At 43.7% G+C, this 24,108-nt stretch overlaps 1 protein-coding gene across 1 annotated transcript; it reads right to left on the bottom strand.

Moving 5' to 3' along the window:
* Positions 1–1,354: 1,354 nt before the first annotated feature.
* LOC127302294 (probable inactive purple acid phosphatase 27) lies at positions 1,355–4,157 on the bottom strand. Its single transcript, XM_051332702.2, has 10 exons — positions 3,969–4,157; positions 3,798–3,889; positions 3,600–3,672; positions 3,370–3,489; positions 3,175–3,267; positions 2,953–3,085; positions 2,764–2,845; positions 2,546–2,678; positions 2,254–2,459; positions 1,355–2,184 (listed from the first exon to the last, which is right to left on the bottom strand). The coding sequence occupies exons 1-10, from the start codon at positions 4,155–4,157 to the stop codon at positions 1,431–1,433; spliced, it is 1,875 nt and encodes a 624-aa protein (XP_051188662.1). The 3' UTR covers positions 1,355–1,430.
* Positions 4,158–24,108: the final 19,951 nt, after the last annotated feature.

Genomic DNA, 24,108 nt, shown 5'->3' with positions numbered 1-24,108 from the left:
TCTGAAACTGCCTCTAAAGACATTTAGAGGCAAATCTCAAAATGCCTCTAAAAACCTTTAGAGGCAAAATTCAAACTGCCCCTAAAAACCTTTAGAGGCAAAATTCAAACTGCCCCTAAAAACCTTTAGAGGCAAAATTCAAAGTGCCTTAAAAATTCTTTTGAGGCAAATCTCAAAGTGCCTCTGAAATTCTTTTGAGGCAAATCTCAAAGTGCCCCTAAAAATCTTTAGAGGCAAAATTCAAACTACCCCTAAATGTATTTGGGGCATTTCATTCAAAATACCCCAAATACATTTAGGGACACAAACATCCAGGACACTTTTCATAGTGCCCCTAAAAGTAATTAGGGGCACTTTGGCTACCTATTGGGGCACTTTGAAATGCTCCTATAACCCTACCGTACAGTAGTGTAGAGCTTGGAAAAGCTGTGGACGTGCCCAGTGTACGAGGAGAAGTGCAGAAGTGCGCTCGGGAGCGTGTACCCGGGAGATGAAGGGTATGGTTGGTTTCCAGCCCATGCCGACCCTACCAATTTTTTGGCTGGCCCTTGCGATTTGGCTTTCCTTTGGAACGATGCCAAAATATTGGCTCGCCCAGCGCGCCCTTGATCCTGCAGTGCATTTTTCGCCAACGCCCGGGCGCGCGGAGGGCGCACAAAACGCTCGCCAAAAAATTGGTAGCCCGGCATGCCAATCTGTGGTCCAGTATAACTAAATCAGCAAGTGCGGCGGATTAACTGCAAGCACGTTAGGTCTGCCGCTTATAATCGATCAAGCGTCAGTTTAGTTCTGTCTTCCGTGTAAGCAGCCGTGTAAATTGTAACGAAAGTCATGTTTAGTAGCCATCGCGGGTCATGCTTTTTTTTTGAGCCATCGCGGGTCATGCTTGGCCGTCCTTTTAGTTTTGCAGGCAAATCCATGATCATTTTAATGTTTGGCGACATTTCAGTTCGCTCGTTACTAATTGGAATCGAATGGAACACTAGTTAATAGTATAAGTTATCAAATGTGTGGCAAGTTACTTGGTGCAAACCAAACGAAGGCCTAGCAATTTTGGCAAAAAAAAATTGGCAGCCATAGTGGCTGCAATCCAAACAACAATGACTTGCCAAAATTTTGGTTATGCCTTAGAATTGGTCATGCCAATATTTTGGTTGGGCTGGTTGGGGCTCAAACCAAACACACCCGAACTACGCATGGTTTCGGCAAGCTGACGGCAATGATGAAACGATGCTGAAGTTCGAGCACAGGCGGTCCGATGGCCACGTGTACAACAGCTTTACCGTGCACAAGAACAAGCAGGATTTATAGTGCGTGCCTTCCGAAATCGATTATGGAACGGCTGATTTCTATGTAAATTAGATCACTACATCCGCACATAAATCCTCCTAATTCTACTAAAAAAATGAAAAGGAAGTTCTGCTACCTAGCTAGTTGGCTAATGTGTGAGGCGCGCAGCTGTCGACGGCGCAGGCCATGACGTCCCTGTAGTCTCTGGTGATGTTGAACGCGTCGTGCACGGCACCGTCGTCGCTGTGGATGAACTCGAACCGCATGGTGGAGTGGTCGCTGGCGGTGAGCTTGACGTAGCCGAAGCTCTCGTTCCTGGCGACGCTCCACTGCGGCCAGGCCCCGCCGGCGTAGGTCCTGAGCTTGGCGCCACCGGTCCCGGCCACGACGTGGATCGTCCCGCCGAGTGCGCCGGAGTAGCTGCTCTGAGCGTCCTTGCCCTTGACGGTGCAGGTGTTCTCGTAGACGGGGCACGTCCGCTCGTAGTTGTGGACGTGACCGTACACGGCGAGGTCGACGCGGTGCTTCTGCCAGAGCGGCTGCAGGGTGCGGCCCATGGGCTCCGAGAAGGAGCCCTCCTGCTCGTAAAAGTCGTTGGAGGAGTAGCCGAGCGGGCGATGCGCCAGGAAGACGAGCCACGGCTGGTGCTTCCGGTCGGCGCCGGCGAAGCACGAGTCGAGGAACGCGTGCTGCTCGGACCCCGGCCGCCAGTCGTGCTCTGTGTCGCCGACGCAGAAGCGGAACATGCCGTAGTCGGCGGCGTACCAGAACTTGCCGCGGTGGGCTGGCGCCGGCACATAGAAGTAGGTCTCGGCCGGCACGCCGCACTCGCCGTGCGAGTCGTTGCCGTTGTAGAACCCGCCCGTGTCCATGAACGTCCGCTCGTGGTTGCCACTGCAGCGCACACATCTCTGAGTACAAATGCACCTGAACTTGCAAAGATTCAGGGGTCAGTGTACGAACCTTGCGACATTGTAGGGGACCTTGGAGGCGATGGGCTCGATCTGCGCAGTGAACTGGTCCCACTGCGCGAGGAAGCCATTCGCGTACGAGAGGTCTCCGATGTGGAACACGGCGTCGTAGTTCGGCAGGTCCTTGATTAGCCGGTCGGTGGTCACCTGTGCCCCGGGCTGGAACCCCTCAAGCTCACTGCTGCCGTCCCTTGCCCCCTGCAGTACAAGACCACCATGATCAGTGCCTAACTTCTAATAGCAATGGATAGGATACACCTGAAATTTCATCATTATATTCTTACGAGTCCCATGTCGCCGAAGATTACGACACGCTGAAGAGAAGCCTGGCCAGGGAACGGCGACGCGCGGAAGGTGGAGGACTTGCCCCACGCCACGGTCCCATCCTGTAGCTCGTGCCCAATCTGGTATGAGTACCTGCACAAAAACACCAGATCTATGATTACAGCTAGAAAATTATGGAGATGTAATCGTTTTCTGAACTCATTGTTCAAGTTCATACTCTCTATTTGGCCACAGGTCCTTGAGGAACGCGGTATGGATGAAGCCTGGATCTCTGTAGCCCTGTCCACGAGCCGGGTTACCTAAAATTGTTCACCTCAGTACTTAGGCAATTGTTCTTTTTGTTTTGAATCTGAATGACAATCATCTAGTTGTAGCTCTAAAAGTCTGAACTCTGAACCGTACGTACCGCACAGATGGCTCTGCGTGAAGGTGAGCGTGCCGGCCGGCGTCCGCTTGGAGGTCTCCTCGCCTTTGATCCTCCACTCCACGAAGGGATATGCCTCGCCGATGTTGTACCCACTCGTCCAAGTCACGGCCATCTGCATTCACCATTCAGAATCAACAACAATTCACATTAGAAAACACAGTGCAAGATCCATATCTTTGGTTAATTTGTCAATTAGCCCACCTCGTTCCATTCTTTTCCCTGGGATAGGCGAGGGAACACCGGGGCTTTCGGGTTCGCGAAGGAGATCTTGTTGGAGACAGCCAGAAGTTTTGGCTGCAAAAAATAACGCAGCGCCACACAGGATCAGGTCTGAATATTTCTTTACATCATCGTTCACGACATTGCAGGGCGACGGCAGAGAAAAGCTAGGCTTACATTGTCCTTGCCACCGGAGAAGAGCCCGAAGGCGTAGTCATACCGCTGGTTGATGACGAGAAAGCTGGTGTTTCCGCTGCCCGTGCTGAGGAAATCCGGCTCGCAGTTGCCGAATTTGTACTGCAACAGACCATAGGATCGAACACGATGAGATGAGTACACATGAACTTGAATCAGTTGGTCGTCACTGCGCGGCATCTATTGCCGGCTGGGTCTGCCTATCCACTGACCTTGATGGGAGCCATGGGCAGCCCTGGAAGCGCATCTTGTTGCCCTGCTACCTTGGTGCTCCCAATGCCCGAGCTGCAGATGCGATCGATCACAGGTTGCATGGAATAAACAGATCTCGTAATAATTAACTGTTTTCAGCTGATACTAACTAACTAGTGATCACAGGTTGTAACTTGTAAGTTCGTTTGCATAAGCACCTGAAATCGGCAGGGGAGAAGAGACCGATCCAGTGGTCCGAGGACGGCGACGGCGTCGTGAAGTTGACCGTCACCCACGCAGAATCCTCACCCTGTAACACAGAGCAGCGACTGGATTAAACAACACAGCTGATGCATCAGCGTGCGTACGCGCAGGTTGTGTGTACTCACGTCCTTGCCGAGCACATCCGGCGAGGCGTGGATGGCCGACGCGGAGTCCATGGCGACCTTGGCGGCGGCCAGGTTGAGCGTCGACAGCGGCTGGATGTTGTCCGGCGCCGCGTCCTCCACCGAGATGGCGGCCGCCGCGGCGACCATCAGCAGCAGCACGGCCGCCGTGAGCAGCGGCTTTGCTCCCATCTCGTCGACCAACGCGAGATACGATTTTCAACGAAACTAACGACCGAAGGAAGTAGGTTGAGATTTTATAGGGATGACGCGTTTCAAGCAAGAAGATATTCCTTTTGACGATACAAGTTCCTTTTATATCCATCATCCATCACTACAAAAAGACGAGATATATATATTTCTAAAAGAAAGACTTCATATAAATAGAAATGCCCGGTTCAAAAATACAGAAGGTTCATCTTCATCCAGCTCGACCCACACAAGACCATGAAAAGCTCGCCCGAAAATCCCGTTGTTGTGAAGGTTCTTTCTTTTTTGTGGACATGTGTTCCATATTAGCCGTTGCAGATTTCGCATGGACAATAAACGCATCTAGATACAAAATTAATAATAAGCACCATACAAAGGTAAGGGTATATACAATGATGGGAAAACAAGTTTTCTCTTAGTCCATATCATCTAGAGAAGACAATAAATATAAGTGATACGATGTGTATATCTTTTATTGACACTCTAGCAATAACTAAGAATTAATTAAAAATTTAATAGAACATTGTGTGGCTAAGTAAAGAAAAATGATACAATGAAGAAAAATAGTTTCCTCTTATTTCATACTAGGTACTCATAGTGGGAGTAACTAAGACAGTAATATGCAACTATATGTATTTCTAACTAAACATTTTGATGACATGACATGACATTAAATAAAGAGAAATGGTAACTAGCTATGTTACTATATCATCATATTTTTCAAGATAAAATGAGTTTACAAGCTAATTAATACAATTATGTATGATACTACATCTAAGTTATTATGCATTATGAAGGTAATAACATAAAGTAGTGTTGTATGCATAACACTACGCTACTCCTTACTATGAGTAGTCTAAGAGATGAGCCATTAGCTAAAGAAAAGACAATCTTATCTTTTTTTCGAATTCATTCTCTCTCTTCCAACTAAATAAAAATCCAATGTGATAAATGTACTAAGTGAAAGCTCACATCAGCCAATTGTACATGCCCTAATTTCGAATCTCCGACTTCTAGCCGAAGCACATACTTGGCACTATGGTTGCTCAAACTCTTGGATGTAACACAATAGATTTATGGCCTCACAGCGCTCCACTGGCCCTTGTTTTGACCAATCAACCCAAGACACGGTTGCACTCAGCATCAACCTATTGCCTCATGATGAACAATAAATTCTCTGTTTGTTTTTTTAAGAAAATTTTCAGATGAAATTCCGCGGTTATTTCTCAGCATCAACCCCGTACTTAACTGGTCAATAATTTCTCTTTTGTATTTATTTTCCTAGCAGTTTTCCAATTTTCCTAATGCAAATCTTTGGGCGTAGTCGTACCGTCACATCAATCCTTCCTAGTAATTATGACTACTAGAAATTTTTGATGATTTCTATACACTTTCATGCATTGTAAAAGTGTTTTACATTGGACCTTAAAACATTTCATGGTACAAAATTTTGGTCCGAGGGTAGATAAATAAAAGGGATTTCTATTTTCGTGCCCTCGGATCCTTAGTTGTGCTCAGTTTTCCCCAGCTCGTTGGTTTTTCCTCAGTTTTCCCCTCCCTCTAGTTTGAAACCCCTCGCAGACGCTCGGACGGGAGGGTTGCCGTCAGGTCAGAGGCCTTACCGTTACCGTTAATCTGACGGGTGGGGCTGCACAGAGGGCAGTTCCTCTCTGACCCGTCTCGTGCTGACAAATGGGGCCGCTCTATTGGGCTGCCGCAGCCAATGACCAGTGGGGTCATCTATTTTTCAGGAAAAGTCATATATTGCCGCTCTGAGGGGCTGCCGCAGCCAATGACCAGTGGGGTCGTCTATTTTTCAGGAAAAGACATATATTTGAAGCTCTATTTATAGAAAATCATATATTGCCGCTCTGTGGGGCCTCCGCAGCCAATGACCGCTGGGGTTGTCTATTTATTTAGAGAATATAATATAGAGCCGCTCTGTGGGGCCGCCTCAGCCCATGGCAGGTGACTATTTTCGTAGCTTAATTTAAAGTGACTCTTATGCTAAACATTGTGCATAATATATAGAAAATAGCTAGATCTCTAAATATATAGAAAATAGCTAGATCTCTAAAGGGGATGGATGCATGGCTTCACGTCGTCGTCACTTTCATCGTCAGTATCTTCGTCGTCTGAGTAGTAGTATTTCCTGCACATTGTTCCGTTGAACACCTTCACTGTGAGCACATCATCGCCTTCATATTTGAAGTGTACGTAGCAGCCGAAATCCACACCGTGCGCGATGGCGAAATTCTCCCAGCCCTTGTCGAGATACATCCGGCCTTGTCCGTCAAATAGGACCTCCACGGTCCAGAGACGAGGACCGCAGTCAGCTGCTCGCAGATACACCTTAGCTGGCTCCTGGCCGTCAAGATAGTCCGCAAACTTTTTTGGGAGTGCCTGCAAAGAGATCGAGCGCCGATCGTTTGAAATTAAAGGTTTTTTAGAACATGCCCATAATTAATCACATGCATCATATATGTGGGAACGCATACGTACCTTCTTGACCAAAGGGTCTTCATAGATGACGATGAAGAACTCCTCTATGATCAATGGCAGTGTTGACGACGGTGGTGGTGGCAATGATGATGATCCACCACCCCGGCCGCCCCTTCCCCTTCCCCTTCCCCTTCCCCTTCCCCTTCCGTTCCGCGTCCGAGACGTGGAAGCCATGGCAATGGATGATCAAGTGTATGTGAACGAAGAAGAGAGAGGCAGAACCTATTGACACAAGGGATGGCCGTTGTGGGTGTTTATAAGGGAGAGATGACCGTTGTAGGGGTTTACACAATAAATTAAGGAGGAGGTGACCGTTGTGGGGGTTTACACAATAATTTAAGGAGGAGATGACCGTTGTGGGGGTATATATCTCAACAAAAAAGTAATGCGGACTATCTTGACGGAAATGGAACTTCGTGATATAGTTTATCATTTTACCGTGAAAAGTAATGCCTAAAAGAAATGGTAATTCGTGATAGTTTATCATTTACCGTAATGGCTACAACAAATCGTTGATGGTTTATCATTTTTTGCGTGAAAAGTAATGGCTACAAGAAATGGGTGATGGTGTATCATTTTTTGCGTGAAAAGTAATGGCTACAACAAAATCGGTGATGGTTTATCGTTTTTTGCGTGAAAAGTAATGGCTACAAGAAATGGGTGATGGTGTATCATTTTTTGCGTGAAAAGTAATGGCTACAACAAAATCGGTGATGGTTTATCGTTTTTTGCGTGAAAAGTAATGGGTACACGAAATGGGTGATGGTGTATCATTTTTTTGCGTGAAAAGTAATGGCTACAACAAAATCGGTGATGGTTTATCGTTTTTTGCGTGAAAAGTAATGGCTACAAGAAATGGGTGATTGTGTATCATTTTTTGCGTGAAAAGTAATGGCTACAACAAAATCGGTGATGGTTTATCGTTTTTTGCGTGAAAAGTAATGGCTACAAGAAATGGGTGATGGTATATCATTTTTTGCGTGAAAAGTAATGGCTACAACAAAATCGGTGATGGTTTATCGTTTTTTGCGTGAAAAGTAATGGGTACACGAAATGGGTGATGGTGTATCATTTTTTTGCGTGAAAAGTAATGGCTACAACAAATCGGTGATGGTTTATCATTTTTTGCGTGAAAAGTAATGCCTAAAAAGAGTTTATAATTTAGCTCGTGAAAAATAATGCAGAAAACCAAACTTTGCGTGAAGCTAACCGACGACAGAGAGAGAGAGGGTGGTGGCCCCGACCAGAGAGAGAGATAGGGGTTATCCTGCCCGTTAGATCATACGATCAATGATCGGCGGGCACGATCCGCGTGACATGGGCTAGACCAATCAGGGCAATGTTGGGCGTCTGTGAGAGTTTGTGAAGGGAGAGGGCAAAACTGAGTAGTATCAAGAAACCAAGGGCAAGTGAGTAGTAAACAGACTAAGGGATTCAAATATGAGATTTAAAAAATGGAAAATGTGTGTTTTGTACAATGAAACCCATCTTGGCCTACCTCAAACTATTTGCAATACAAATCTACATGAGTGTGAAAATTATGGCCTCATTCAGACAAAGTATGTTTTGGGGAAAGCTGTTTTGGGTAGGGCTTATTATGGAAAACCATGCACCTTCATAGCTACTAGGTGATTTGAGAAGTGGCAATTTGTGGTGAAACTTGATTTATCTAGGATTTATCTATGATTTCAGAAGTGGCAATTTGTGGTAAAGACTCCATGAGTAAGTGCCACTCTTTTTCGGAATTTTTTGCACATTAAATAACTCATTTAACTAGTTAATCCCATTTGTTGACTCTCTGTTGACCAGCCACTTGAGGGTAAAACTGAGTATATTACACTAGCCAGTATTAGCACTCAAGGCGAAAACTGAGCACACGAAAAATGCTAGTATATGACTCGGGGGTATACCTGAGTATATCTAAATTTCCAAGGTTAGACCCGAGGACGCGTGTTGCGGTGCAGAAGTGGTAGACGTGCCTTTGTTGACGCGTGTCGCGGTGCAGACGTGCAAATAGTGGACGCGTAGGACGCCGGTCGCATTTAGGACGTGTAAGCCCCTCCCTCCCTCTGCACACAGTCGTCTCATTCTCGCTCACGCACGAAACCACCCCTCTCACGTCCCATCAACTTCTCCAAATCGAAAAAACCCCAACCGCCGTACGCACGCTACCCTGCCGGCGATGGAGAAGAAGAATGCGCCGGCGGCCGTCGCCTCCGAGCCCGTCGCCTCCGTGCCCGTCGCCTCCGAGCCCGTCGCCACCGAGCCCGTCGCCACCGAGCCCGTCGCCGCCGAGCGCGTCGCCGCCGAGGGCGGCGCATCCAAGCGCGGCGCCTCCGTGAACTGGGCCTCTCTCTCGGCTGATGGACCACTTCACAAGATCGGCGAATGCTTACTGGCGAACGAGGAGTACGCCGACACCTACTCAGCTATGAGGCAAGTTCAGCAGAAATTGGCGCTCCGGTTTGCCTGAGCCCGACGTGCATCTGGACGAATGGATCATGCTAGACCACGCCCTTCCACGCGTCGCTGAGTTCACCTTCCTCCAACTCGGCACATCACGCTACGTCACCATAGATCTATCGGAAGTTCATACAAGGTTCAAATTCCTCCATATCTACCTTTTTATTTTCAATCTTAAACATCTTAGTGCTGAATGTTATCTTTATCAATATATTTTAGATACTACTTCGTCGGCTTTTGCCGTGGCGTCATCGTGCTTGCCCAGAAGAACCCGCCGCACAAGATACGGCTTCGAACCCACTCACAAAGAAATCGAACACTATGTTTGAGGCGCAGATGCCATCTGTTTTCTGAATTCAGTCGCTGTAATCAAATCCCCGACTATGATCTTCGTTGCCGCACATTACCCGCCAGAAATTGGTTGGGTCGATGAGAGCACTCCAACTAAGGATATATATGAAGATTGGGGAGAAGGAAGATTTTCGATCAAGAACCATTGTCTGCGTTGTATTACCCCGTTCAATGGTGAACTGTATGCAGTAGCTGCGGACAATTTTGAGTCCGGAAGAATAGTGTGCACCAATGTACATTTGCAGCAGCGCGCGAGCACTGTCAAGATGGAGACACTAATTTCATTTCCAGAACTTGGACATCAGAAGTTCTACCTTGTGAAGTCTGATGGTGATCTGCTACTTGTGTTGTTGGTCAGCGTGGCATTGGCGGGCAAACCATTGGTGTACCGTGTGGACACTCAGAGCCGCTCTCTCCATCCGGTCAGTAACATTGGCAGTAATGCCTTCTTCGTGAATTATACCCGGTGTATCTCCGTCGACACCAGAGTGTACCCGACACTTCAACCTGGCTGCATCTACTACACGGATTTGGGTTATATCAGAGAGTACTCTCATGATACAAAGGCCTGGGATGAGTGGCCACTACGTGTGGATAGAATAGGAAACTACGGTATGAGAAATGAACACAGGCCATACCGTTTGGAGGATGTATTGGCCTCACACTGCAGACGGAAGGAGTTCAATGAATATTTCCTTGGGGTAATGCACGGCTGGAGCGACGGAGAAATATATGAGGAGGAATGAAGAACAAATTCATTCATCCTGGGGTATCCTAATCTTCTTATTGTCCATACATTGCGTGCGTCTTGTATATTTTTCAGCTTAGTTTGTCGTGAACATTAACAACGTTATTGGCTGCTTTTGGCTGCTGTATGCAGTTTATGTATTATACTTAGTTTTCTGATTATGCTGTTGTGAATTTATCATATACTAGCTTCTAGATTTGCTGCCATATTGGGCAAAAAACGAGGGCCAAAAGGCATAAATAACCCCATAGATTTGCTACTAGATTTGCTACTAGATTTGCTGCCATATTGAAGAAAGACAGAAATAGAAGCTTCTCTAGATTTGATACTAATTTGGTGAAAAAGACAGAGAGAGAAAGAGGGGAAAAGGTGCTCTTAAAAATGCCAATTTGGGCCGAGAGAGACAAAACCCAGCTCCTGCTCACGTGCAACCAAACGCTTCTCGTCCTGTCCCACGCGGTCCCTTTCTACCAGCCCCACACGACGCGGCCCCACAGACGACGCGGCGCAACACGTCAGCACAGAACGTCCAAATAAACGGATTCCTTCCGTCTGAGCTCCTTCTGCGGGTCTTCAGACAAAGGCTAGGGTAAAACTGAGGAAAAACTAAGGGGCTGGGGAAAACTGAGTACAACTAAGGACCCGAGGGCACGAAAATAGAAATCCCTAAATAAAAAATAAGGGTGCAAGAAAATTTTAGCATGAGGCCCACAACTTTTTATTTAATTTTTATTTTATATTCTCTCCACCATTTCCCTTTTTCTACATCCGCCTGCCTGCATCAAGAATGCCCCTAGTTTGCAACCCCACACGCAAGCAGACACACCTAGGGTTTTGTTGCTTCCTCCCAGACCTAGCTTAGGTTGCAGCCAGTTGCCGCCCCTTCGCCTGCCTTCGACTGGTTCTGCAACCTCCAACGGGCCCGTCTCATTTCGGTTGGCTTCGTGTCATGCCATGGATGTTGTAGCAAGCTCCACCATGAGGCTGTAGGACATCGCGAGTTGAGAAATTTGCCTTGTCGGCTACGAATCACCGGAAATTAGTTGAGGCTACGGATCCGCTAGCCCGCAAGCTAGAACATGCCCATGCCACACGTTCCACCCTAGCATGCAAACCCATGCACAAGCAAGCACGCGTAGGGTTCTGCCGCTGCCTCCCTGACTCGGCTTAGGCTCCAGCCAGCCGGCACCCCTATAGTTGCCTTTAGCTGGCCTTGTAGCCTCTGAGGAGACCCACCTCCTTCGATTGGCTTCGCGCCATGCCATGGATGTTGTGGCAAGCTCCACGATGGCAAAGCACTAATTTTTTCCTTTGAAACTAGAGATACAAGGTTCTCGGACGTGTGCCCTTTAAGAAAATTATTGTAATGATTCAGCCAATTTATGGGATCTAGAATGGATAAAAGTTTGACCAATACTATAAAAGGCGATTATTTTAAGGTTTTGTCCTCTTTTAAGTGATCCGTTAGAGTTGCTCTTTGCAAGTTAGTAGTTGGCTTCTTGGAAATCCCGTTCATTCATGAACCATTCATGAACCAAGGGAAGCAAATAAATTAGCTCATGCATTAGCTTGTTTAGTATTTTACCTCCTTTTAATTTCAAATGTAATACTATGAAAGAGCATGGAGCCTTATATGTGGTTTTGGTAATTGATGACAACCCCATAGACTAATTTTTGCATTGTGTTATACTTGAAGGTTTTTGGCCATAGGAAATGGTTGGACCATTTGTTGGCATCAAGGTTGAAAGAAGAAGAAAGCGAAGTAGATCAAGTGATGACCAATGTGTTATTCAAGGAGTGATTCGAAGATTGGTCATGAGAGAATAATATTGGGTGAGAATTGTATGTGCACCTTGAAGACATCATAATTATGAAGAAAAAATAAATGATTCAAGGTTGATCAGGTTGTAGCGCACGTTCAAGATAAGCTATCTTGAAGAGATCATATGCTTGAATCTTGACGTCTTCGTGTGATAATGGATATGTGAATAGATTACTAAAGACATGATTTCCCATAGTCTAGTATGGGGGAGGAATCTGGTAAACTTCACCAACCAAGCGCAATCAAGAAATGTGGTCAAGATTAAGGAGTTCAAGATAATCATCATCTAGCTCAATTAGATTGCACAAGGAAAAGTTTTGATGTCGTTAAGTTTTCTATTTTTTGGTCTTTTGTTGTTTGTTGGGAGAACGTTTTTTTGGATTGACAATTGTACTATCAAGAGGGGCTCTCGAGGGAGTAACTTGATCGTATCGTTTAAAGAAACTTGTAGCTTTGCATACTTGAACACACCATATTTTTTGGTTGTTATTTGAATCTTATTCATGTGGGGTTTTAGAGCTTGTGGTCGTATGAAAAACTTCATGCATTTTCCATGTTGGAGTTTAATCGGTTCTACTATGAGGTAATTTTAAACCTCTACATTTTTTTATTTTTGTAGGATATTACATTTGTTTATCTTTAAACAAAACTGGTTTCATCTTAATCATAGTTTGCATGCTCAATATACCGTGTTTTGGGCTTTGAAGGTTTTCTGGTTTGTCTCTTTTAGAGAGGAACCTTCCATCTTTTGGTATTAACCTATGTTGTTGAAATATGATTTTATTTTCATTAATTTATATAGCTCTTTCTTTTATTCCAACGAGCCCAAGATCATCGAATGCAAAATTTGTCGCAATTTTTGTTTCAGGATGTCTGGATGTTCCCATGCGGTAGTACCAGACCAAGTATCATTCTACTACCAGTTTGGGTCGTCAACCCTTGTTTTCCCCAAGATAATTGAATTTGAAGTCCAGCCGCAAAATTTGTCACAATTTTTGTTCCGGGCAGTTTGGATGTTCCCAAGTCCGATAGTATTGGACCAAGTACCGATCTACTACTGGTTTGGATCATCCAACACTTGTTTTTTGGGCATGTATTTACTAGTATCATCCCGGTAGTACAGATAGCCAGTACTATCGGTGCTACCTCCGGTAGGTCCATCCCTGAGCAGCTGCAATAATGGTTTCATTTTGAGGAACTATTTAAGGGCCCCGTCTTTCCTAATGGTCCCCTAACCTTTGAGAGAGTCTTGAGCTTGTTTTTACTCCTCCATTGTTAAACCCATTTTTTTTTCCTTTCTCTCTATCCCTCCCATGATTCTTGCATCTATTTAAGGGAAAGGATGGAGGAGATCTAGATACACTATTCTACCAATCATATCTCCTCATAATTTGGAGAACATATTGGATCTAGATCTTGGAGAAACTTTGTGTCTCCTCCTTTGTTCGTCCTCTCTTATCTCCCATAAATTTTGTAGCTGTGGTGAAATTTGGGAGTGAAGGACTTGAGCACCTCGTGTGTTTTTGCCGTTTCATTTGGTGCATCGGTTTGATTTCTCTACGGATGTTTAGCTAGTGAAAGTTCATGAGCTTATTACTCTTTGGTGATTATACCCGGAGCTTTTCCTCTTGGGTTCTTGAAACCCTTGACGGCTTTGTGTCTTTGTCTATTACATGGGGCCTCCAATTAAGTTTTGGAGATTTACCTAAGCTTCAGATCTTGGTGGCAATTACGTGGGAGCCTCTGATGTCTACTTCCCCCTCCTTTTCCTGTAGACAGTGTTGGGCCTCCAAGAGCAGAGGTTTGTAGAACAGCAGCAAGTTTTCCCTTAAGTGGATCACCCAAGGTTTATCGAACTCAGGGAGGAAGAGGTCAAAGATATCCCTCTCATGCAACCCTGCAACCACAAAGCAAGAAGTCTCTTGTGTCCCCAACACACCTAATAGGTGCACTAGTTCGGCGAAGAGATAGTGAAATACAGGTGGTATGAATAAGTATGAGCAGTAGCAACGGTGCCAGAAAATAGCTTGCTGGCGTGTAGTTGATGGTGGTAGTATTGCAGCAGTAGTAACGCAGTAAAACAGTAAACAAGCAGCGATAGCAGTATTTAGGAACAAGGCCTAGGGATTACACTTTCACTAGTGGACACTCTCAACATTGATCACGTAACAGAATAGATAAATGCATACTCTACACTTTTGTTGGATGATGAACACATTGCGTAGGATTACACGAACCCTCAATGCCGGAGTTAACAAGCTCCACAATGCGATGTTCATATTTAAGTAACCTTATAGTGTAAGATAGATCAATACAACTAAACCAAGTACTAACATAGCATGCACACTGTCACCTTCATGCATATGTAGGAGGAATAGATCACATCAATACTATCATAGCAATAGTTAACTTCGCAATCTACAAGAGATCATGATCATAGCATAAACCAAGTACTAACACGGATGCACACACTGTCACCATTACATCGTGCAGGAGGAATAAAACTACTTTAATAACATTGCTAGAGTAGCACATAGATAGTAGTGATACAAAACTCATATGAATCTCAATCATGTAAAGCAGCTCATGAGATTATTGTATTGAGGTACATGGGAGAGAGATGAACCACGTAGCTACAGCGGAGCCCTCAGCCTCGGGGGTGGATTACTCCCTCCTCATCATGGAGGCAGCGATGGCGGTGAAGATGGCGGTGGAGATGGCTCCGGGGGCAATTCCCCGTCCCGGCAGGGTGCCGGAACAGCGACTTCTGTCCCCCGAATTGGAGTTTCGCGATGTGGCGGCGCCCCTGGAGTCTTTCTGGAGTTTCGTCAAGCGGTGTCGAAGTTTTAGGTCACGACGGCTTAAATAGGCGAAGAGTCGGAGTCGGAGGGGCCACGGGCTGCCCAAACCATAGGGGGGCGCGCCCCCCCCTTGGGCCGCGCCGCCCTAGGGTGTGGGGCCCCCCTGGCACCCCTCTGGCCTTTCTCCGGTGCTCTGGAAGCTTCGCGTATTTCTAAGACTTTCGGTGTTGATTTCGTCCGATTCCGAAAATATTTCCTTACTAGGATTTCTGAAACCAAAAACAGCAGAAAACAGCAACTAGCCTCTCGGCATCTCGTCAATAGGTTAGTTCCGGAAAACGCATAAAAATGATATAAAGTGTGAACAAAACATGTTGGTATTGTCATAAAACAAGCATGGAACATCGGAAATTATAGATACGTTGGAGACGTATCAGCATCCCCAAGCTTAGTTCCTACTCGTCCTCGAGTAGGTAAACGATAAAAGATAATTTCTGAGGTGACATGCTACCAACATAATCTTAATCATACCATTGTAAAGCATATGAGATGAATGCAGCGATTCGAAGCAATGTAAATGCAATGAGTAAACAATTGAATCATATAGCAAAGACTTTTCATGAATAGTACTTTCGAGACAAGCATCAATAAGTCTTGCATAAGAGTTACTCATAAAGCAATAAATTCATAGTAGAGACATTGAAGCAACACAATGGAAGATTAAGTTTCAAGTTGCTTTCAACTTGTAACATGTATATCTCATGGATAGTTGTCAATGCAAAGCAATATAACAAATGCAATAAGCAAGTATGTAAGAATCAATGCACAGTTCACACAAATGTTTGCTTCTTGAGGTAGAGAGAGATAGGTGAACTGACTCAACAATAAAAGTAAAAGAATGGTCCTTCAAAGAGGAAAGCATCGATTGCTATATTTGTGCTAGAGCTTTTATTTTGAAAACATGAAACAATTTTGTCAACGGTAGTAATAAAGCATATGTATCATGTAAATTATATCTTACAAGTTGTAAGCCTCATGCATAGTATACTAATAGTGCCCGCACCTTGTCCTAATTAGCTTGGACTAACGGATCATCACAATGCACATGTTTTAACCAAGTGTCACAAAGGGGTACCTCTATGCCGCCTGTACAAAGGTCTAAGGAGAAAGCTCGCATTGGATTTCTCGCTATTGATTATTCTCAACTTAGACATCCATACCGGGACAACATAGACAACAGATAATGGACTCCTCTTTTATGCATAAGCATGTAACAACAATTAATAATTTTCTCATATGAGATTGAGGATGTATGTCCAAAACTGAAACTTCCACCATGGATCATGGCTTTAGTTAGCGGCCCAATGTTCTTCTCTAACAATATGCATGCTTAACCATAAGGTGGTAGATCGCTCTTACTTCAGACAAGACGAACATGCATAGCAACTCACATGAAATTCAACAAAGAGTAGTTGATGACGTCCCCAGTGAACATGGTTATCGCACAACAAGCAACTTAATAAGAGATAAAGTGCATAAGTACATATTCAATACCACAATAGTTTTTAAGCTATTTGTCCCATGAGCTATATATTACAAAGGTGAATGATGGAATTTTAAAGGTAGCACTCAAGCAATTTACTTTGGAAAGGCGGAAAATACCATGTAATAGGTAGGTATGGTGGACATAAATGGCATAGTGGTTGGCTCAAGTATTTTGGATGCATGAGAAGTATTCCCTCTCGATACAAGGTTTAGGCTAGCAAGGTTGTTTGAAGCAAACACAAGCACGAACTAGTACAGCAAAACTCACATAAAAGACATATTACAAGCATTATAAGACTATACATCGTCTTCCTTGTTGTTCAAACATCTTACTAGAAAATATCTAGACTCTAGAGAAACCACTCATGCAAACCAAATTTTAACAAGCTCTATGTATTTCTTCACTAATAGGTGCAAGGTATATGATGCAAGAGCTTAAACAAGAGCACAACAATTGCCAAATATCAAGTTATTCAAGACATCATACCAATTACTACATGTAGCATTTTCCGTTTCCAACCATATAATAATTAACGAAGCAGTTTCAACCTTCGCCATGAAAATTAAAAGCTAAGAACACATGTGTTCATACGAACCAGCGGAGCGTGTCTCTCTCCCACACAAGCATTTATTCAAACAAAAACAAAAACAAGAAACATAAAGACGCTCCAAGTAAAGTGCATAAGATGTGACGGAATAAAAATATAGTTTCAGGGGAGGAACCTGATAATGTTGTCGATGAAGAAGGGGATGCCTTGGGCATCCCCAAGCTTAGACGCTTGAGTCTTCTTGATATATGCAGGGGTGAACCACCGGGGCATCCCCAAGCTTAGAGCTTTCACTCTTCTTGATCATAGTATATCATCCTCCTCTCTTGACCCTTGAAAACTTCCTTCACACCAAACTTCTCATAAACTTCATTAGAGGGGTTAGTACATAATCAAAAACTCACATGTTCAGAGGTGACACAATCATTCTTAACACTTCTGGACATTGCTCAAAGCTACTGGAAGGTAATGGAACAAAGAAATCCACCCAACACAGCGAAAGAAGCAATGCGAAATAAAAGGCAGAATCTGTCAAAACAGAACAGTCCGTAAAGACGAATTTATAATAAATACTTCCGTTGCTCAGATCAGAAAACTCAAAACTAATGAAAGTTGCGTACATATCTGAGGAACACGCACGTAAATTGGCATATTTTTATGATTTTTCTACAGAGAAAACAGCCCAGATTCGTGACAGATAGAAATCTGTTTCTGCGCAGAAATCCAAATCTAGTATCAACCTTCGATTAGAGGCTTCACTTGGCACAACAAAACACAAAACTAAGATAAGGAGAGGTTGCTACAGTAGTAAACAACTTCCAAGACACAAAAATAAAAACAAATTAATAACACATGGGTTATCTCCCAAGAAGTTCTTTCTTTATAGCCATTAAGATGGGCTCAGCAGTTTTAATAATCCATTCGCGGGAAATAGTATTTGAAGCAAAAGAGAGCTTCAAGAGGCAAATTCAAAACAAATTTAAGTCTAAAATGCTTCCTATGAAGATGAATCTTGTACACAAATGAATTCATGAAGAACAAAGTGACAAGCATAAGAGGATAAAACACGAGTAACTTCAAGATTCTCAACATAAAGAGGGGAAACTTAATATTATTAAGATGCATATGACCATATTTCCCTCTCTCATAATAACTTTCAGTAGCATCATTGATGAAATCCACAATATACCCATCACTTAAAACATTCTTATCATGGTTCATATGCATAGAAGTATCATTAATTTTGGCATAAGAAGAGTTATTCTCATTAATAGTAATTGGAGCAAGATTATTATCAAGAATTTGAACATGGTAAACAAGTTGCATACTAAGGGAATTGTTCTTGGTAATCCAATCATGACTATGACAAGTTTCATAAGGGTAGTTATAACCTATATCATAGCATTCTTTATAATAATCATCAAAGATCGGAGGCACAGTGTCATCATAAGAAATAGAATAGTTATCTTTCACAGTCGGTTTATCTATGACCATACCATCGTTGTTATTAGAAGGAGATGTATCAAACACATAATGATCAGTAGCAAAAGGATTTTCAAACACCTCTTCCCCAAGCTTAGAGCTTTCTATATCATTATGGGAGGAAGCATGGATAGCACTGACACTATGGCAATTATTATCATCATCATTTTCAGAATTAGTTTCCCAGAGATTTGCAATATCAAAAGTAGTGTGCTCATTCAAATCATGATTGCTAATGTATGTAAAGGGCATAGGAAGATCATCATATTCAGATTCATTGTCACAATAATCATTAGGAGCAACATACTTACGGTTACTTAGCGTTATCTCATTCACGCGGGGATACGCCGTTACCTTTTTATTTTTATTCTCCTTCTTCTTCTTCTTCTTCGTTCCCTTCTTCTTCTTCTTCTCTTCCTTCTCCTCATTTCCTTCTTTAGGAGGAAGAGGCTTGAAGGGTGGCTTGTCCGCATAACCTGATTTACTTTCAGAAACAATAGAAGAAACTTGGGAGGATCCCTCCTTTTCATTAATTAGTTGAAAACACACAGCGGTCCTATCATATTTTGGCAAGGTGTCATCTTCTAAAATATTTTGTATGTAAGTATTTGTATGGCTATTATCAATGCAATAAGAAAAACACCCATGCAGGACATCATCAATATCAAGATCACTCATATGTAACAAAGAGATTTTTCTCGACAATTCTTCACACCCCAAAAATAAAGTAAGTTCATCATGCTGATTAGGAGTAATTTCATCATCACAATACAAATTTGCAGCACTCATTGGGTTCAAATTATCATTGGAGGAGCATTGAAAATTAAAATGACCCACTTCATGGCAAACTTCACAAATAAAAGGATAGAGGGCACAAACTTTTTTACCAAGATCATCTAGAGCCCTAAGCCACTTTCTAGTTTTTTCATTAATATGATGGATGCAATATTCATCTTTGACTTGATTAATTCCACAAGGTCTATGCATTCCACAAAAATTAACATGCTTATAGGAAATAGCATTCTTAGGAGTTTGAGCATGCTTATTGCAATAATTAACAACAATTTCATTCTTCATGCAAGCCTCTTTAAAAGGTTCATGATACTTATCAAAATTCTTTTTAGGCAATTCAAAATGAGAAGCAAAGGCTTTATAAAGATTTACAGCAACTTGAGAGTCAAGACCATAAGTAGCACTCATATTTCGAAATTTATCGGTATCCATAAAAGCTTCAATGCATTCATAATCATAATTTATACCTGACTCTTTACCTTCATTGTTCTCCCATCCTTCAGCGTTGTCCTCAATCCGATCAAGAAGATCCCACCTAGCTTCAATCTCCTTGCTTGTGAAAGATCCTTCCAAACAGGCATCCAGATAGTCCTTGTGTTGCCCTGAAAGTCTCGCATAAAAATTGTTAACAATAACATTATGGGGGAGCTCATGAATGGGACATTTGAGCATTAGTGACTTTAGTCTCCCCCACGCTTGAGAAATACTCTCTCCATCACGAGGATAAAAGTTATAAATATAATTCCTATCAATATGCACTTCATGAGGAGGATAAAATTTAGAATAAAACCGGGGCACAATATCATTCCATTCAAGAGAATCCCCATTATCCAGTAGTTTATACCAATGCGCCGCTTTACCAGACAGCGATATAGAGAATAGTTTCTTCCTCACTTCATCCATAGCAATACCTGCACACTTGAATAAACCGCATAATTCATGCAAGAACAATAAATGATCTCCAGGGTGGACAGTTCCATCCCCTGTATAACGGTTATCCATAACGCGTTCAATAATTTGCATAGGTATTTTATACGGAATACTTTCGGCTGGTGGATTTAAAATATCAGAAGCATCATTAGGGTTATCGCATATGGGAGATAAAGCATTATCAGAGCAAAATATTTCTTCCAAAGCTGAGGAGCAAAAAAGATTATTTTTATATAAACTAGCTTCCCCAAGCTTAGACTTATCCATAGTATTAGCAGTAATTGCATTCATACTAATAACATCGCTACTAACATGCAAATAAGGTTCCATAGGTTTTTTAATTTTCGCATCAAACAATTCTAAATCAGGAAAAAGATTAAAAAGCTCACCAATTTTTTTGTTGTTTTCCATTATACCTAACTAGTGAAAAACAAGAAACAAAAAGATGCAATTGCAGGATCTAAAGGAAATAGCTTCGAGTACTTACAACGGCGAAAATAGCTTAGTAGCCGAGATCCGGAGTGTGAGTACCTTTTACCTTTCCTCCCCGGCAACGGCGCCAGAAAATAGCTTGATGTCTACTTCCCCCTCCTTTTCCTGTAGACAGTGTTGGGCCTCCAAGAGCAGAGGTTTGTAGAACAGCAGCAAGTATTCCCTTAAGTGGATCACCCAAGGTTTATCGAACTCAGGGAGGAAGAGGTCAAAGATATCCCTCTCATGCAACCCTGCAACCACAAAGCAAGAAGTCTCTTGTGTCCCCAACACACCTAATAGGTGCACTAGTTCGGCGAAGAGATAGTGAAATACAGGTGGTATGAATAAGTATGAGCAGTAGCAACGGTGCCAGAAAATAGCTTGCTGGCGTGTAGTTGATGGTGGTAGTATTGCAGCAGAGTAACGCAAAGAAACAAAGAAACAAGCAGCGATAGCAGTATTTAGGAACAAGGCCTAGGGATTACACTTTCACTAGTGGACACTCTCAACATTGATCACGTAACAGAATAGATAAATGCATACTCTACACTTTTGTTGGATGATGAACACATTGCGTAGGATTACACGAACCCTCAATGCCGGAGTTAACAAGCTCCACAATGCGATGTTCATATTTAAGTAACCTTATAGTGTAAGATAGATCAATACAACTAAACCAAGTACTAACATAGCATGCACACTGTCACCTTCATGCATATGTAGGAGGAATAGATCACATCAATACTATCATAGCAATAGTTAACTTCGCAATCTACAAGAGATCATGATCATAGCATAAACCAAGTACTAACACGGATGCACACACTGTCACCATTACATCGTGCAGGAGGAATAAAACTACTTTAATAACATTGCTAGAGTAGCACATAGATAGTAGTGATACAAAACTCATATGAATCTCAATCATGTAAAGCAGCTCATGAGATTATTGTATTGAGGTACATGGGAGAGAGATGAACCACATAGCTACAGCGGAGCCCTCAGCCTCGGGGGTGGATTACTCCCTCCTCATCATGGAGGCAGCGATGGCGGTGAAGATGGCGGTGGAGATGGCTCCGGGGGCAATTCCCCGTCCCGGCAGGGTGCCGGAACAACGACTTCTGTCCCCCGAATTGGAGTTTCGCGATGTGGCGGCGCCCCTGGAGTCTTTCTGGAGTTTCGTCAAGCGGTGTCGAAGTTTTAGGTCACGACGGCTTAAATAGGCGAAGAGTCGGAGTCGGAGGGGCCACGGGCTGCCCAAACCATAGGGGGGCGCCCCCCCTTGGGCCGCGCCGCCCTAGGGTGTGGGGCCCCCCCTGGCACCCCTCTGGCCTTTCTCCGGTGCTCTGGAAGCTTCGCGTATTTCTAAGACTTTCGGTGTTGATTTCGTCCGATTCCGAAAATATTTCCTTACTAGGATTTCTGAAACCAAAAACAGCAGAAAATAGCAACTGGCCTCTCGGCATCTCGTCAATAGGTTAGTTCCGGAAAACACATAAAAATGATATAAAGTGTGAACAAAACATGTTGGTATTGTCATAAAACAAGCATGGAACATCGGAAATTATAGATACGTTGGAGACGTATCAGCCTCCAATTAAGTTGTGGGTGTTACCCCAAGCTTGTACGAATTCGATGACCATCCTCTAGGCTCCTATAGTGAATCGAGGACTTCCCTTTTGGTTGGAACATTAAAAGCATATGGTGAGAAATTGCAGTGCTTGGGGTATCTTGTGTAGGGATTCGTTGCATAGAAAACAAATTTTTTCCTACCGCGAGAACGCAATCCAAGCCAAGATGCAATCTAGAAGACGGTAGCAACGAGGAGATGATCGAGACTCACCCTTGAAGATTTCCAAAGCCTACAAGATGAGGCTCTTGTTGCTGCGGTAGACGATCACTTGCCGCTTGCAAAAGCGCGTAGAAGATCTTGATCACGGTGCCACGATCGGGCAGCACCTCCGTACTCGGTCACACGTTCGGTGTTGATGAAGACGACGTCCTTCCCCCGTTCCAGCGGGCAGCGGAAGTAGTAGCTCCTCCTTGAATCCGGCAGCACGACGGCGTGGTGGCGGTAGCGGTGGAGAACTCCGGCGGAGCTTCGCTAAGCGTGCGGGAGAGGTGGAGGAGAGAGGGGGCGGCTAGGGTTTGGGAGAGGGGGTGGCCGGCCTCAAGGGGTGCGGCCAGCTTGTGGCTTTGTGGTGGCCGGCCCCCTCCCCTATGCCCCTCATTATATAGGTAGAACCCCAAGTGTTGGACTACAAGTCTTCAAATAAGACCCCAACTCAAGAACCTTCCATGTAGTAGGGAAACCTACCCAAGGTGGGACTCCCACCCAAGTGGGATTCCCACCCTTCCATGAAGGGGGGTGGCCGGCCCCCTTGGTGGAGTCCACCTTGGACTCCCCCCTCTAGGGTTGGCCGGCCATGGGGAGGTGGAGTCCCTCCGGGACTCCTCCTTCCTTAGTGATTCCTTCCGGACTTTTCTAGAACCTTCTAGAACCTTCCGTAAAATCACCGGATCATTTTCAAATTTATAAAATGACTTCCTATATATGAATCTTATTCTCCGGACCATTTCGGAACTCCTCGTGATGTCCGGATCCCATCCGAGACTTCGAACAATACTTCGAACTCCATTCCATATTCAAGTTCTACTATTACAATATCAAACCTTAAGTGTGTCACCCTACGGTTCGTGAACTATGTGGACATGGGTGAGAACTCTCTCCGACCAATAACCAATAGCGGGATCTGGAGATCCATAATGGCTCCCACATATTCAATGATGACTTAGTGATCGAATGAACCATTCACATACGATACCAATTCCCTTTGTCACGCGATATTTTACTTGTCCGAGGTTTGATCATCGGTATCACTCTATACCTTGTTCAACCTCGTCTCCTGACAAGTACTCTTTACTCGTACCGTGGTATGTGGTCTCTTATGAACTTATTCATATGCTTGCAAGACATTAGACGACATTCCACCGAGAGGGCCCAGAGTATATCTATCCGTCATTGGGATGGACAAATCCCATTGTTGATCCATATGCCTCAACTCATACTTTCCGGATACTTAATCCCACCTTTATAACCACCCATTTACGCAGTGGCGTTTGATGTAATCAAAGTACCTTTCCGGTATAAGTGATTTACATGATCTCATGGTCATAAGGACTAGGTAACTATGTATCGAAAGCTTATAGCAAATAACTTAATGACGTGATCTTATGCTACGCTTAATTGGGTGTGTCCATTACATCATTCATATAATGATATAACCTTGTTATTAATAACATCCAATGTTCATGATTATGAAACTAATCATCCATTAATCAACAAGCTAGTTTAAGAGGCATACTAGGGACTCTTTGTTGTTTACATATCACACATGTATCAATGTTTCGGTTAATACAATTATAGCATGGTATATAAACATTTATCATAACATAAAGATATATAATAAACACT

This window comes from Lolium perenne, chromosome 5 (genome assembly GCF_019359855.2).
Source record: "Lolium perenne isolate Kyuss_39 chromosome 5, Kyuss_2.0, whole genome shotgun sequence".
Lineage (NCBI taxonomy): Eukaryota > Viridiplantae > Streptophyta > Magnoliopsida > Poales > Poaceae > Lolium > Lolium perenne.
The sequence above is the reverse complement of the archived record's forward strand: the minus strand, read 5'-3'. Positions and strand labels throughout refer to the sequence as shown.